At 37.4% G+C, this 17,483-nt stretch overlaps 1 protein-coding gene across 1 annotated transcript; it reads right to left on the bottom strand.

Annotated features, from left to right (window-relative positions):
- Window positions 1-7,363: 7,363 nt before the first annotated feature.
- LOC104490386 (oxysterol-binding protein-related protein 10-like) lies at window positions 7,364-16,264 on the bottom strand. The gene is made up of 3 exons (XM_010132664.1): window positions 16,195-16,264; window positions 8,276-8,430; window positions 7,364-7,692 (listed from the first exon to the last, which is right to left on the bottom strand). Exons 1-3 carry the CDS (start codon window positions 16,235-16,237, stop codon window positions 7,666-7,668), a joined length of 225 nt encoding a protein of 74 aa, XP_010130966.1. The 5' UTR covers window positions 16,238-16,264; the 3' UTR covers window positions 7,364-7,665.
- Window positions 16,265-17,483: the final 1,219 nt, after the last annotated feature.

The raw sequence follows: 17,483 nt of genomic DNA, 5'->3' as shown, positions 1-17,483 counted from the left end.
TAGAACACGAGAGGACTTAGCAATATTGCATAAATTCAGTAAGAACTGGGAAGAAGTATTTTTCATCCCTGGTCTCACCAGAAAGAAACAGCAACATGAGACTACAAAAAATGCACAAAAAAAAAGCCCCATGGACTTGTCCTATATTGAAGCAAAAAGCCTTGAAGGTAATACAAATCTGTTATGCTAAGCTAAAACCTCAAGAAATACAGTACCACATCATAAACCTACTCCTAGTACAATACAGATACTAGTGAAGAACAATTTCCTGAAAGATACTCAGTTCTGAGAATCAATTATTTTAGAAGCAAGATAGCTATAAATACAGTACATCTAACACTAGCCAAAATAAGTTACTCAGAATTTACAAGCTTACAAACCACACGGTGTGGCAGAATGGAGTCCCATCACCAGCCAGGCAGGACTTCAGAGATTGAGAGGGGTCTAAAATTTGCATGCTTATAACTTTTGGGGGAGCTGAAGACAAAAGACTGCATTGAGCTGCAGGCTGGTGAAGGAGACCAATATGGAAGAAGGTATGGCAGAAGGCTATACTGTCTAGACATCCCCTTGTATTAAAAGGGATCCTCTCTAGAATGAGATCCTTGGGGATAAACCTGAAGAACTAGAAGCAACTTGCCTCATACTCCCACAAAAAAGGGAAAGATAAGCACTTTTTGGTAAGGGATCCAGCAGGTGATTTTAGTTGCCCACCAGACAGTACAGCTGTAGTCAATGAACATCATACTCAGATGAACCTTTGCTCCCATTAATAAAATCCCTAGCTAAAGTGCAAGAATTTGTGCATGGAGGTTTGGGGACCTCCTGTGCTGGAGATGTTTAAGACTTAACTGGACATGACCTTGAGCAAGCTGACCTGATTAGCTTGGCTTTGAGCAAAGTGTTTAATTGTAGGACCTCTGGAGGTCTCTTCCAACCTCGAGGACTCCGTGATTCCATGATTCTGCTTGTTTCTACGTTCAGGGCTTTTAAAATAAAGACAAATACTCGTTGTAGAAGAGTTCAGCCCAGCTTAGTGAAGTCTAGGTAAGTTGTTGACAGTCTTAATGAATGGCTAAGCTTACTAGCGGGCAGTATTGCCAAACCCACTACAAAATAAAACTGACGGCACAAAGCAAATCAATTGGCACACAACAAATCAATTAGTGTACAATCCTGAAATAAAACTAACATTGGCTTCAGAGTTCGTTTTGTAGAGGGCACAGATTTTACAGTAACAGATGAGCAACTGATCCATTTTAGCTTAGTTTTACTGCGAGGGAACCTGAGTTCTTTATATTCTAATGATTATTTTTCACTGAAATTCACTAGTAATTATTGAATGCCACATGAATCAGAGCCTCATATTTATTCAATGCAAAATTTGATGCAAATTTTGTATTAAAGCTTCATATTTTTATTTGAAGTAGAATATTACTCTCAAATATATACTACAGATGGCAGCTGGAATACTTGCATTTTGGAGGTGGGAATGACTCAGCAAAATGTAATGGCTTTGGCTGGAGCTAAATTTTTATTAATTATTTGCATTAACAGTTTTACTAGAGATTACTTGCTGACAGTAACTATTTCAAAAAGATAGCAAAAAAATACAGTTAAAATTAGCTATATTATCTTAGTCATTGTCAGTGCTTCTGCACCAAGCATAGGGTCATTTAATTCTACTTTTAGCATAATTGTACATTTAATCCTTAAGTATACCTTCTCTTGATTATCCTTAGATATACCTTCAACTGATTATCTCAGATTCAATTTTTCAAATGGTCTGCTAGTGAACGGATTAACTGGTACCATCTTTGCCTGGAGATTAATCTATTCAAGTCACTACAAACCATTTACAGTACTCTTTGGCCCAAAAAGTAATTAATCATGCAGAACGCAAAAAGCAGAGCACATTATGAAATCCTGTAATGTCCATACTAAACAGTGAAAATACACTCTGTAATACCACAAATGTTCCTTTCCCACCCTAATCTGTTCTCTTTCCATTACTGCACTTGTGGCTAGCAATGAATGTTCATGGCTAAGCTGATCTACCAATATCAATTACACAGATTTATGTCAAGAACAAAAAGGAACTAGAAAACACTAGGAACAATTTACACTATGAAACGATCCACAGTCCTGGGCAAGTCTGCTGAGACACAGATATATGAAGAAAAGCTAATATTGAACTAGTAATGATTTCTTATGATTACTTCACTATCTAGCTTGGTTTCTAAAATTGGAGGAGCACTTTTTAAATTGTTTCTTAGCCTAACACATACTGTAATAGCTGTAAATGCTATTACATCCTCTGTTGTCCTGGTCTGAGTTAGAACAGAACCAATTCTCTGTTCAGTGATTTTACTTTTCAGCGCGGTCTCTTCTAAGTGACTGCTCGTTCTGATGTGAACGGCATAGTTTTGCAGGCAGCATCTGCTTCTAGCAGTGGCAGCAGCTGATGTTTATAGTTACCACTAAGGACTGGTGTGCAGAAAGGCTCTTGCTTATACTTGCTCCTATAGAAACCAAGGTGACTGCTAAATCTCGTGTGCCACATTGGAGTGCTGTAAGTGAAAGGGTCATAAGCAAGCAAAAAAGTCGCACTTGTGGGGAGGAGCAGACAGGACAGGTAACCCAAACCTGATCAACAAGGTGTTTCATTCCATGTATGTCATATTCAGTATAAAGCTGAGGAATCACAAGGGTCAAGCCCTCTTCTTCTATGGCCAGCATTCAAGGAGGACTCTGTCCGTTCTTTTGCTTTGGTTCCCAATACGTGATTTCCTGAATCTAGTTCCCATCTGCCACTGAGTCCAGTGTGGACTCTGGGAGAATTCAATATTGGTTTTGTCTACATTTCTATATATTTCATTATTTTCTTTTTAATAGTATTATCTTTTATGCTTATTTTTACTGTTTCATTAACTGTTTTAGGGTTTTTTTCCAAAGCATGAGTCTCTCTTCCCCTACTCCCTTTCCTTCCCCTTTGGGAAGGGAGAGGGGTTAATAGAAAGCACATGTCATTTGTTTAGTGGCCAGGCCAGCCTTAACCTGTGACATCTGTAAAGGATGAATTATCATCATATTAGGATGTATACTAACCTACAGATAGAAAACAACTTCAGCTTGAAAGGGCCTATCATCTGAAGAGACTGGACGAAACACAGTCTTTTAAGAACAAAGCAATTCAATACCTTCTGTAAATCACGCAGCAACTTCTTAGACTTGAAAACAAGGTTCAGGTCCCTAGGGGACCAAAATACCTTTAATAACCTGGACTTGACTGCCCTTGCAATCACTATCACAATTAAAACCTGGTTTAGCAGTCCGATAATCCTCTATCCTACAGAGCTAAAACTTCAATCCTATTAAAAAGACACTTCAATATGAAGCATGCGTAGTGTCTCATGCACACAAGCAAGGGAAAGTTAGGGACAGAAAAGCAGAGAGGCCTTACAGATCCACAGGATGGTAAGAATCAGCTGGCATGGCATTTTAAGGCATAAAAATCACATGAAGAGAGCTAAATCACAGATGTAGCTACAGCATGGTTTTTGAAATAATTCTTAACTGTTAGATCAAAATAAAATTATTCCTTCCTCCTCACATTCCGCATAAGAACAGCCTGTTTCCCATTTGCATTTGGCTGGCAGGGGAAGTATTTGGGCTGCAGTTACATTTTGTCAGTTCAGAAGGGGAATTCTGACACCCATTGATTTGGAACAGTAACTCACACATGGAAGTGATTCACATCATGATTTAATTAGGTACCAAATTTATTACAACTAAATTTACCGTGAGATTCGATATTTTTTTTCAGCATTTGATTTCGGCATTTCTTGAAGGGAATTTCAAAATTATAAACCCTTAAATGAAGGAAATAGGGTCCCATTTACTGCAGACTGGACTCATACCAAGCTCATGTCACAGCTATCAAGAGAGTACTCTGGCATATTCCATTTCCCAATTCCTGATCTGCTTTAAGGAAAAACCCTTAAGTATTACCTTGAAATTCTAACATAGCTTACACCAGAAAGTCCGAAGTGGTTCACTAGGGGATGCACAAAAATATTTTACATCAACTCACATCAGGTGGAGAATAGTTCTGTTCTGTTCAGCTCAGCCCTTACCACTGCTTCCACCTTATGTTTCAGGTGGATAGACAAAAAAAAAAAACCAAACAAAAAAGGAAACTAAATAAAACTTGGGAGACTTATATAAAAAAAAGTTATGAAAAATAAAAGACAGAGGCATTTGAGCCAGCATTTCACTGTCTGGGGTTACTTCTTCAGTGAATATAACAGGTGAAGACAAGCTCATGCTGTCCTGTACCATGACTCTAGAAGAAAACTCATCCCGGAAGACCACACAGCAACATCAAGTAAGGACATGCTAAAACAGGCAAGGAATACACAAGAAAATAAGTTCTGCCACAAAATCTTCTATTTTCCGAACTAGTTTAAGCAACATCTCAAATCACATCCGTGCATTTGGAGGCAAGAAACACCCTAAATAACAAAAGGAAGCAACACTAACATGTTATCTAAAGAGAAGAATCTTGAGCTGCTACATTATTTCACCAGGGGAAAAACTCTGCAGTCCTGAAACTCTCACAGTGTGACAGACAGAAAAGAAAGGTTTTACTTTAGTTATCTATGGCATCAAAACTCAACTCCAGAACTTACTATATCCCTAAAGAATGCTTAAGTATTCAAAGAAAACTGCATTAGATGAACCTTGTTATTACAAAGAAGAATTATAAAGATCCGTGTTTCTTCATAAAAATACAAAAAACATGGCACAGAACAAGTCATTCTTTTGTTAGTGATGTTACTTAATGTACTGTTGCAAAGTGTCTACCTGCTGTGCCAAAATTAACACAGCTGTCACTAAACACATTCAGCCACTTCCTCAAGTTGCCAGGAAACTGCTGCCACTGGCAGCCTGCTACACGGGAAAGGTTCCTCAGCAGTCATCCCCCTTACCCAACATAACAAACATCTCCGTTTTCTTTTTTAAATCACTGGTGATCCACATACCTGAAATTATCTTCCCTTAAAAATAACATTCTGTAATACAAGCAGCTGAGCTGGTTGTTCCTCAACGGTAGTAACTTAATGGCTTTTTCTATTTCAGACTACAGGTCAATTTACAATTCGTTTGGTTGGTACATCTCCTATATTATGCTCAGCATTAGCCAGAAAGGTCTCTCCCATACCTTTGGGGTATAGCTTCTAACAGATAGAGGTAGTATCATAAAAAGTACAGATTTTTTAAAAACAAAAGTCCAGGCTCAGTCACAGAAGAAACTGGTGTTAATTTTGATAGCACTCTCATAACTTCCGTAAAAGCAAGGGTCACTTCTTCTGGTAGGTATACTGCGAAAGCTGATCTCCATTAATACATTATCAGCTTCTTCAGAAACGAGAATCATCCAGTGCCTAGTTTGGGGGTTTTAAAAACAAATCATTAAGAGAAATAAGCTTCACTTAAATGATAGTTGCGAATTCCTCTTTTCTTCTACATCTAAAAGAAGCTATCACATAAATAAAAAAAGAAATCAGGGTCTTCAAAGTCAAAAATTCAAACAATGACATCTAGATACATTTTCTCATTCTCCACCACAATTAACAACAATGTACCTGGATTACAAAACAAGTGGAGCATGATTATTTGCAATTGCTTTTATATATAATACACATGCAGAGTAATTAGCAGAGTCAGTGCTTTTCTATCTTTGAAAATAAACTGAATACTCAGTACCAAACCTAGGCTCCTGCCTTGGACACAAAACAGGCCATAATACATTGAAAAATACGCTTAAATCCTGCACACAGAATTGCTGAAGTGTGCAAAATTATCTTTGATAATTTTGAGGGATGACAGACATCATCTCCTGGGTGACACCTGGCTCAGACAGCATCCTTAGCCAGTTAACAGTTGCTTATAAAAAAATTTTTCTCTTCTTTAAAGTCTGTTCTCTCACCCTTCTTTCTCTTGTCACAAAAAGAAGCAGCTCCAGATTCCTGTTAAACATTTTGCTCAGTTTGGACAGCTGAGCAGAACCCACAGCACTCTTTTACTCTCCCAGAAAAGGATCTGACCACAGCAGTGGAGAAGTATAGTCTCTGCAACAGGGCATGACATTTTGTTTTATCTGAAGATGAATATGAAAAAAACAAAAGCTCCAACTTATGTCAGATGCAACTATTCACCTCTTTCACAACTCAGGTTTTGCAACTCAGTCTTCCAATGGAACACTGATACCTTGATCAAAATGATCAAACCTGAAAAAAAAAAAATGTATCAGCACTTCAAATTGCAAGCCAACAGTATCAATCTCAGACAACGTGAAGCACACTCAATGGAAGGGAAGACACAGGTTTGGAAGGAGCTTTTAGGAATGAATCCTTTCTCACGTGAAAACCAAATTTCTGTTTAATAAACTGTACTACAATAACAAAAATTAACACAAGTCCAGCTGCTTCATGTTGTTCCACCAATCCACAGACTTCCATTTACTGCTTCTGCCAAACCACCATCTTCAGCTGAGCTTTTTATAACTAAGAAAACTTATGTAGTGTCTCTCTCTCTCTCTTCTTTTTTCCTTCTGATTTTTTTTACTTCTTTTTTAAGTGCTAGTGTCCCAGGGCCTACAAATGCAGGTTGCTGATTTTAGGAAGACTGCCCACAAAGCACTGAGGATTCTGTACTACAAACGGTTCTCTGCTCCCTTGTTTATATCCGTCTCTTCAGGGCCACACCCTTCTCAATTAATCATCACTTCCACAAAAAGCAATGCTTCATACCCATGCGCAACTCAGTATGTCTCATCAGCATGCAAAGGGGCGGAGATCGGGCTTTAAAAAAAAAAGTCATTTTAAACTAGTCACAAATGGCTCAACTCAACTGCAAAATGATAGCCTGAGACCGAGTTAAATCAGCTGCTGCTCTTTGTGTTCTTGCTGCAAAGCCCATACTTCCACATCCCATTTGGCTCTACCACATGGTCAAGAATGAAAGTGTCTAAAAAAACCCTAATTAAACAAATAGCAGTGCATCAGTGTCTGAAGTAGTAACTCCCAAAACAATACTCTGAAATTCTTAAAAACACACTCTAAGAACTGCAGTTGGCTTATCTAAAAAAGAAATTACACAACTTTGTAATAAAAAGCAATTATACGTAATTTAAACATTGTGATTAATGGACAGCAGGAGTAAGAAAATTTGAAATTGCTTTCCATGGACAGATCTGGTAGAGGACAAAAGTAACACATTACACAAGAAAAAAATAGTCTAGTTTAATTCTTGGATTTTTTTGAACTATATTAAATTCAAGATTCTACAAAAGAATTGGAAAAACAAACAACTTTATTGACATCCCCAGCCATTACACATTTTGTTAAAGGCGATATAATTTAATTTAAGCCATTCCAATTGCCAAAGAGCATTCATTAGTTGAAAAAGGTTTCTTCAGCTCTCCCAGAAACTTCTTCCCAGTTCTCCAGGTCTCACGTGCTCCAGGTGCCCTACAATCTGTGGGGTCTTAGAGTGTTTTCCTGGTGGACAGCACTGGCAACCAAAGCAGACAGTAGAAGCTGGAGAAGTCTGGCATGGTGAGAGACTTTCAGTGCATCAGATACGCAGCTGTGAGCCTCCTCAAAGAGTCGATGCTTCAGAACTGCCCTTTACCAAGTAAATGCCACAAAAGCACAAATCAACAGGCTGGTGCAGGATGATGTGGACAAGTTCTGCCCATAATCACTTAACAGAAAAACAGGTCAGAAAACAGTAGTTTTCCAACTCAAAGAATAGTCAGCTATACTCAAAGAGGCACTCAAGAGCAAATAGCAAAATGGAAGAACAGTAGCAAGCAAATGTTGTGGTCCTAGCATCTCCTCTCGCTCTCTGACCAGCATAAAAAACAAACAGCTTTTTCTTTCACCAGAAGATAGAAATGTGTACTGACAGTCTATTAATTCTTTTACAACTAGAAAAGAGACTGTACGCTTGCCATAGCAGTCCACTGTCCAACATACCTCTGAGAAGCAAAAGCACAAAAAGCAATCGCCAACATATTTTTCTAGTTTTTAAAGTGCATTTTTGCATGAAACTTAGCATTTTCACAACTGATTTCAAACAAAGAGGACATTATAAAGAAAAAATACAATACGTAAATAGTAACAGCATCCACTTGTATATGTTTTGCATCTAACCAATGTCAAGACTCATACAACAGAAATGGCCTATAGAGACCTAGCATGCTTACCTCTGTATTTGGTTGTACTGCCTGTCCATCCTGGGCTACAGATGGTACTATTGCCCATGTAATGTTGGCACTAGCAGATGATAAGGAGCTGAGGGCACCATTTTTCAGTTGCTCTGTGGAGTGCGACTTGGTCCCAGGCCATCCCAGGATACCTTCTGAAGCAGAAAATGGGTGTCAACTTAGGTTACAGATCTCTTCCATTCATCTCATCATTCTACTAATACAAATGAACTTCTATTTCTTTTCTGCTTCCAAGCACAGTTTTACTTCAGTAGCAAAAATACTCTAGCATCTCCGACTCCAATTTATCTGTCATCAATACATTTTTCAGAAGTCAATGAAGAGAGATTTTAAAACATTACTCCTACCACCAGACATATTTATATATAAAGACTATACAATCTGGCACACCTAGGTAATTAAGCAAGTATTCTCAAACCACTTTTTCATAGTTATGAAGTTATCCAAGTAAATCTTTCTTTCCTCCTGCCTAGAATCAGTTTTAAGCTTAGCAGCTCTATTTTAGTTCTATCTGTACTATCAAAAGCTCTGTCTAAATGCTAAAATGCTTTACTAGTCCCAAGACCATGGTTTAGAAGAGGTCTCATTAGAAAGATACACATTAAATATAAATTGAACAGAACTAGACATCAGAACAATCCTTACTTTTGGGGACACCCGATTTCAATGATGGGCCAGTATTTAAGGACACCAAGGCAGAATAGTCAGGTAAGGCGACTGCACAGTTGTTCCTCCCTTAATTCTCTAAAACATAGCATCAACATTCAGATCAGTAGCCCTCAGCACAGGGCTTCAATTTCAGCTATTAATTACACGCTGCTATAAAATGCAGAGATACGGATAAGAAAATCACAGGTCTTCAGTCATTACCATAATTTGTATCTGAAAATACAATTAGTGCCACAGGGAAGACCTCCTTTTCCCATCACTGACAACGTTTTAAGATGACCCAAATCAACACAAAGTACATTAAAGAACGTGCAATTTATCCTCTCCATATCCCTGGGGATTACCAGAGGTTGCCTCCTAATTAAAGGAAATAGTTTGATCTGTTGAGGTAATGCTGTATACTATTACATTAACACACAATTTTAAAATGGGCACAAATCATATATATAGCTGATCTCTTACCAAATTCTAAAGATAAAATAATTACAGAACATTCCTCTCCTCTGAAACAACACTAAGTTAAGAAGACACAACAAAACTTCGGGTCTATTTTGCATGATTTTGTGGCATCATCTTTTGCTGAAGAAAGCATAAGCCAATAGTTAAGTATAAAATTATTTTCAAAGATCTGAGTAACCAACAGGGAAAAAATTCTACCTTCCTTTTTTCTTTTTTCATTAATGTATATTTCACAAAATGACTCAAATTTCCCATTGCCAAAGAAAGAACATCCCTGTGGCCCTGCTGTCAGGCCACATACTGCAAAGGTTTTTGGGTTTCAATTACTTTGAAGACTATGCCAGCAGACGTTATAAGTCCCAGTTGAATTCTGTGAACTATGTGAAAGAAAATGCAAGTATGAAACAAAGGGTCATTTTCTTGGATTGGCTCTACACATTGGTCCTTCACATCAGGAAGCTAACATCTGTCCCCATTCCAAAACAAAGACTGAGTTAAATCAACACATGATGTCGGTATACATGGCTAGGAATGAAGAGCACAGTGACTGTCATCAGCATCTCTTTGCTTGCTCCTCAGCTCTTGAGCAATTTGCTGCTAGGAACAAAGAACAAACCAATTCCTCAAAACAACCTCCAGTTCAGAGAGATAATCTGAAGATTGTTTCGGCAGATCCAGAATGGACTCTTGGTGCACAGGAGAAAGGAAGCATACCATCATCATGAACAAACTAAACTGTAAATACTCAAATAAAAACGTTGGTTCCTTGGAGGCAATTCACATATCTGTAAACCATTACTTTTTTTTTTTTACTGTTTTAATGTTAATTAATACAGATTTCAAAGAAAAAAAGGCAAGAAGTTAAAATAAATTTGTTTCACTTTTGAATAGCCACAAAGAGTTCTATGGAGCATTCCTACGCTTCTCACTTCTTGTTACTTTGCAGTAACAAATCTCAATCTAGCACCATCAAGGAACCTTTGATGTTCATTAATCTACAAATCCAAGATGTCAGCATTCTCATGTCATCCCAAGGGAGCTGCCACATACCTAATACTGCAGCCTACTTTTCAGGCAAAAGCAAAGCAAGGAGAGAGAACTCATCAGAAATAATCTTAACATCATCTAAGATCAGAATACAATCTCTGTATAGAAAGTGAATGAACATAACAACATGGCTCCTACCTCACTCACATTATCAGCTGTACATCCAAAACACTCTTGCCTGCACTAGTAGACATTACTCTTGCCACAAAACGGTACAGGTAGTTGTGTTCTGTCACATATAAAATCAAATTGTTTTATTGGATTTTACTCTCCACAGACTAAGCGGCCCTCTGTAAATAACCCGATCCACTCTAACGGAGTTGCCATCTTTGCCACTTTATGGCACTCAAAATTTTCTATCACTAGCTCAATTCCTCTTCTTTTAAAGACTTTGAAAAGAAAAAAAAAATATAAAAATTAAACATATGAGAAAGTTTATCTTCACAGTTGGATAAGAATAGGAGGAAACTGCTGTCACTGTTTTATTTTTGAGCCAGACTTTTGCTCTGTTCTCAGTTGTAGCCAAAGACAGCTGACAGAAAGGTAAAGTCAATTCTTACTTTGACACATTTCATAATTCTAAAGAAATTCACCAGAAAGACAATCATAAATGATATAAAAGCTTTCACAGCTACACAGCTACTTTACTATTTGCTTTAAGACTATGCAAAGCACTACACCAATTAAAACAAAACATCTGTTTCTGCCTTAAACTATGCAGATTTAGAAAGGACATACCAAATACACTAGTAAAATCATCCAGATCTCTTCTACCTGCACAGTGCTGGTTCTGTGGTTCCAGAAGTGAAAACTCAAGCCTGATTCTTCTGGAAGTTCAGTGCACAAGTACATACAAAATGAGAGTTCTTACAGAAAATACCCCAAAATTAGCTTCTTTCCCACTTGCCCTCAACACCAATTTCCCCTGTGATGAACATGCAGCAGATGAGTTCACCAAGGCACAGGATAACACTTCTATATAAGAAAAGTATAGCATTCAGACACAACTTACTCTCCTTTTCCTATAACAATGCTATACCTACCTCAATTCTGTAACAAAACCCTTTCTATTTTTAAGTCCTCTGGTCTTGGTTTACAGACTAACAAAAACCATTGTCTTCCCTGGCACAATTGTAAGCTAACCTCTATTGATAAAACTCGTGCAATATACTGTAACTGTACTCTAGCAAATATTCCCCCCAACAATCCAACAACAGGCCTTGAGGAGATACCAAGATCAGACCTGGATTTCCTCCCCTGTCAGGGATGGATGCGACAGTTTTGTCTCCCCACTGAATCCTACAGCAGGCTGAACTAGCAACAGCAAGAGGCAGCTGCATATGTGCTTTTTCAGGTTAGAAAGACAATCCTGTATTTGCTAATGATGTGAGGGGAATAGAAAATAATGTTATATTCAAAAGAAATAAAAACACATAAGGAATAATGTATTAGCATTTAGATAGACAGTAAATTGTTTAGGTTATATTCTTGACAGAAGCAAGCCTAGTTATGATTCATTTAAGGGAGACCTGACTGACCATGCTAAATTTAGTAAATTACACCAGTAACAAAGAGCATTTTCTCCTCTCTCTCCTTTCCTCACACTCACCTGCCTACAAGCATTTGGGGAGGGCAGGCTGTTAAGCAGCAAAGAGGACTCCCCTGCTCATTTTTCCCTGATCCTGCCATATCAACTGTAGGAAAATCCCTAGTTGTCATTTGTCACCAAATTGAAACCATCTAGATTTTGTCTTTCCATTTATTTTCTCCAAAAATGAGGCAAGAGAGAACCTGCTTAAACAAAGTTCAAGTACATTTCCCCCCAACTCCAGAATCATCTCGAATCCATTTGCTGCCATGGGAGCCAAAATAAGCAGCACATGCAAATCCATAGTGAGGATAGGTTTGGGGGTTGTTTTTAAAAAAAACCTCAGATAAAAGAAACATTCTATTTTGCACTCTGGAACAGTGGGCAAATGAAAGACAGAAAAATATAGGAGGGAATTCCTATCAGGAAGATGCTTTATTCCGTAAATGAATGGTTAATATGAAAGGTAGACTAAAAGAAGGGATTTATCAGTGCAGCCTGCTACTACAAGACGGGATTCTGTCTCGCAAAACATTGAAATAAAAAAAAAAAAAAAAAAAAAAAAAAAAAAAAAAAAAAACCCAGACTTACAACATAAACTGGGAAAGCTACTTTAAAACAAACATTCAAGTTTGCTCTCTGTTCACAGTTTGGGAAGGAAGGATGTTAACCATAGCAGTCAATAGGCTCTAGAGATATTCTTCTGCCAAAGGCTACACAGCTTACACAGGTGGAAAAACACAACACTAAAAGCTGTAAAGTTTGACATGAAGACAAAAGTTTCTTCTCCACATTTTTATTTTAAAAGGCTTTTCCTGACTGCATGCTAAACAAACTCTAGCTTGTCACAAAGCCCTTAATGCTGATTAGCAAATACTTTACATGCTCCTCAGTGGTAAGGTTCTTCGTCTAATAAGAAAATCCTTGACTTTTTTCTCCCTCCTACAAAAAGAGCAAAATTTACAAACCCAAAGAAGCTTGTATAGTTGCAATCCCTCATTCTCAACTCAACTATACGTAACCAACACTTGGAGGTAGTAATATCCTTCTCCAGCATATTTTTCAATGAAAGAAAAAAATTTACATAGTATTTAGCCAATGATCAATGCATGTAGCTTTAATAATGACAGATAAAAATTAATTTGACATCCTTTGACATTATTTTACTCAAAAGTAGAAACACAGACAGTATTTTGCTTCACTGACTGTTCTAGTTGATGCACTTTCAAAATGAAGCACTAACAAGTAAGACAACCAAAAAAACCTTCCTTGAAGTTTTAGAGTGGAAATAGAACATGTATTGACTAACCTTCAAGATAAGATTGAAGACTTCAGTTTAATCTTCATGCCTGCTTTTTGGCTTGAGGTCTAAGACCGACAACTCATGAGAAACATCAAAACAAGGCAGAAGAATCATGTCATCCTTAAACTATTCCATGACAAAGGATGCTATGAAAATATTTAAAGTTGAGACCTACACAATCGTGGATTCTGGATAAGATTCCACTAAACTGAATGCCAAGTTGCTTTCTTTCTACTCATGTTACTGGAAAATGAAGCAAGAAAAATATTTACATCAAAAGAACGGAGACTTTTTTTCTGTTTAAAAACTGTTTAAAATAGCTATTATTTAATTTTAAACTTCGTAGTGCATTCTGTAAGTACTAGGTCAGAAACTCTCAGCTACTTTAAGTCCTTGCTTTAGAAGCAGTAAAACTGCAAGGCTCAAGGTACACAGAAGTCATCAGCAATCCTTCCATAATTGGCCAGAAAGATTTCAAAGACACAAGGATGCAAGTCTCTCTCTATAAAATTTTGTGGAGTCTGCCCCAGAATGCCCACTGGCATCTTGGACACCATGCAGCAGGTAAGGAGACAGCACTGAGATTGAAACATTTGGCAGTAAATTGCACAGGGCCTCCACATCTCATGGGGAAGGTGTTTGAGACTTCCTATCACAGGAACATATGCCTTTTGAACTAAAAAGAGTAATTTTCACCTGACAGTATCAACAGGTGACAGTAAAGGTCATCCTTCAGTTGCATCTTCTGGGTATGAAATTAAAAAGCTTCATCGGGAGGACACAGAATTGAAATATATAGTCTCTCAGAATTACAGTTTGCTGGTTATTACTTATAGGCATTAGTCTTATTAGGTATGAGTTTATGCAGCTTTGATGGCTTCGAAACTCTACTGACTCAGCAGAAATGTTAAGTCTATCAAAGTACACCTGGACAAGATTAAGTGAGCAGAAAAATCGGTATCAGTAATCAAGACTTGTAGACCAGGTTCTTTTAGGCAACTGTGTTGCATAACAAGACCTGGGGAAAAGAAAAGGGAAAAAAAAATTGTTTCACAGACTCTTTCACTCAAGGAGAAGAGACAAAATATTTCGGCAGCTTTTAGTTCCTTCAATTTTTTCCCCCTAGATTACATACCAAAGAATAAGCACAAGTACATGCTAAAAAATTAACTGCATTCAGTTTCTCATATTACATCAAAGATGCTGGTATGAACCAGCACTACACAATTCTGATTCCTGGAAGGATTCTTGTACAAGTTCAGTGTTAGGAGGAACAAACAAAAAGTACTTAATAAAAATCAGTAAGTATTTATAGTCATGGTATTCCACTTTTTTCCAAAAAAATACAGGATTCTCCTTCAGAAATTACTAATGTTATGCTTGCTTTTCTCTGTTCTTGTGCACAGATCCTCAAAAATCATTATCAAGTCAAAATACAGAACTGATTTAACACATTATTTGTTCACGGAGTCAAGGTCATGAACAACTTAAGTCATTTATCTCTGGCAGTTCACTTAGATCACATGGACATGAAGACCAACCTTCAGGGACTCCACAACTATACAGTCACTTTTCTTTCAGAGATGCTTTTCATCTTTGTTCCAAACCATTCATATCAAAGAATTCAAATAAATGCACTTCATCATTACTAATTAGATTGTGTAGGGTTTTTTACATTTTCTACAAGAAAACCAGAATACAGAAAATAGAATTTTTTCCATTTACGTATGTTCTTTTATTTAATATATATTATCTGGATGCAGGAAAGTCCTGATATACCATAGTATAGGTGTAAAGGTTTTTACACTGTTTTTTCCAGGAACTCTTTTTACATCATTTGCCTACTTCTCAGCTGACCATAACACATTTCTATTCACCCCACTATGGGAATTCTTCAGAGGGCTTCCTACCTAGCTGTCTCAGCGTATCCTGTCCTATAGTAAACCTACTGTAAGTAAGAACAGCTTGGGAGGGATGTTGTTGAAGCACCAGAAGAAAACATAAAAAGCCCCCCTGTATCTAGAGTTCTGCTGCTGCTCCTCTTACATCAAGTCCTGCTCCTGCTCTCAGACTAGGCAGTTCGGTTTGTGTATGGAAAAACACTGACCACCCCTTCAGAAAGCTAAAGGTTCAAATTCCAACACTACAGACATAGATGTAGAAATGGTTGACCTGAAAAAAATTGAGCTGCATGAGGACTGAGAGGTTCATGTCTACAGAGCTCAGTACAGAATCACATTGACATTTTAGGCTCAAAAAACATTTGCCACAGATTTTTTTTTTAAACAGCAACATGGAGAACTCTTTCCAGATTCAAAGAAAATCAGAGACTGGAATAAATTTGCCTCAGCAGCATCATTCTATGTAGAAGACTAGAAATATGATTTTCACTGTAGCACTGCATAGTATTACATGTGTTTTTATCAAACATATCTGTATTGTGATATCAATCTTAGAAAAAAAAAAAAAAGGGCGAAAATAAACAACCAAGCAGGTTCTGCGCTGTCATTAATAATCTAGGTTTATCTATCTGTTTTCCATGTTCCATCCCACTCCCCCCACCCCCCCCTCTTTTTTTTATCTTGCTGTCTTCACAACCTGATTTCCCTGAGAAGATTTAGGCCAAGCTCTTTTCCTCCTCTTTTCTGATTTCAATAGATTTTGTATCTTTTTTAGGAAAAGAGAAAAAAATATGATAATCAAAGCTTTAGAAGCTTACAATCTGCTCACCCCAACTTGTCTCTGTGAGGAATGGTTAATTTTGCCTGCTTCAGTATCATAATAAAAAACCTTAAGGCACATAAAATAATACCTAGGAAAGCTTGTGCTCACCTGATGACAGTGTTCTGGTATGATGCTGGCCCACTTGATGCATGCTTTGCTGTAATAGAGTCAGGCATTCTCCAAGGCAGCTCAGGGTGGCAGCAGAGGTAGCTTTTAAAAGCAGCAAGTCCTGATCCAAGGCAGAAAGGGGCCCAGAACTTGGGAGAGCTTCAATGGCTTGTACAAGATTCTTCTGTTGTCCCTCAACTTGGCTCATGATCTGTAAAGGTCCAAAGACACCTGCTGTCATAAGAAATATCACTATGTAACTGTTAAATTCTTATGGGTTAATATAGTGACTGAATATGAGGAACTACAACAAATGGATGTTAATGTTCTGATCCAAACATACCATATACTTACCTACAAAAACGAAGGGCTTGAGATTACCAAAGGCCTGTAAAAATGTCAAGACTATGTTAGAGAAATTCTTCTCTTAAAATAGTAGGTTTATAGTAGGCTTCATAGTGTGAGTCATACTTTCTGAAAGTCTTCATAAGGAAAAGTATGAAAATTCTACTTCCCTCTCCATTATTAATTTAGGCTTAGACTGTCTTTCCTTTATATGTGATCTGAAACACGCAAGGAAGTTACTGTCCCTCCTCCTTCTTTGCTACATAAAATATCACAGTTTAAGAACAGACATTTTTCATTTCTCAAGCATCAGTAAGGAGTTGTTTTTACAAAATAAGGTAACTTGTAAGTTTACAGACATTAGCATAGGATGCAACTTAAAGTATTATTTACTGTCAGATATGACTACTGGCTGTCAGGGAGAAAGTTAATCTGTTTCTAGATTTCAGCCATAGAGATGAAGATTAAATACATGCTTGTATAGCAGATAAAAACAACGTTATTTAAGCAGGATGTTCTTTAAACAATTGGCAAGCTTCCAAAATCCTTCCTAAAGTCAAAAGAAAAAGGAGATGTTTAAAACTTCCCTCTCCGTTTTACAGACTGCATGCACAAGACAAGCCTCTTTTCTCACACTTACCTTGAAAGAATTTATTGCAAAAATGGATAGTTTCATACTTAAGGTATCCAAAGCTTTCAGAAAAAATATCTGAAGACTTCATAAGCAACGAAGTCTCAGGCTCCATTTGTCCAAGCTACTATACTGTGAAAATGTATTATGAACTTAATGATTTTTCTTGTTATCACTTCTATATTTTCAAAGTATGGTGTGCTTCTTGCAGCCTCCCTACACTGTGCTAAATGGACTGAATAAAAAAGAATATGCTGAGCATACCGAAAAGCAAGAAAGGAAATTGAACTCAAAGATGCAAATAACCATCCTT

This window comes from Buceros rhinoceros, unplaced genomic scaffold (assembly GCF_000710305.1).
Source record: "Buceros rhinoceros silvestris isolate BGI_N320 unplaced genomic scaffold, ASM71030v1 scaffold11540, whole genome shotgun sequence".
In the NCBI taxonomy this organism is placed as follows: Eukaryota; Metazoa; Chordata; class Aves; order Bucerotiformes; family Bucerotidae; genus Buceros; species Buceros rhinoceros.
This window is presented reverse-complemented; position numbering and strand designations above follow the sequence as displayed.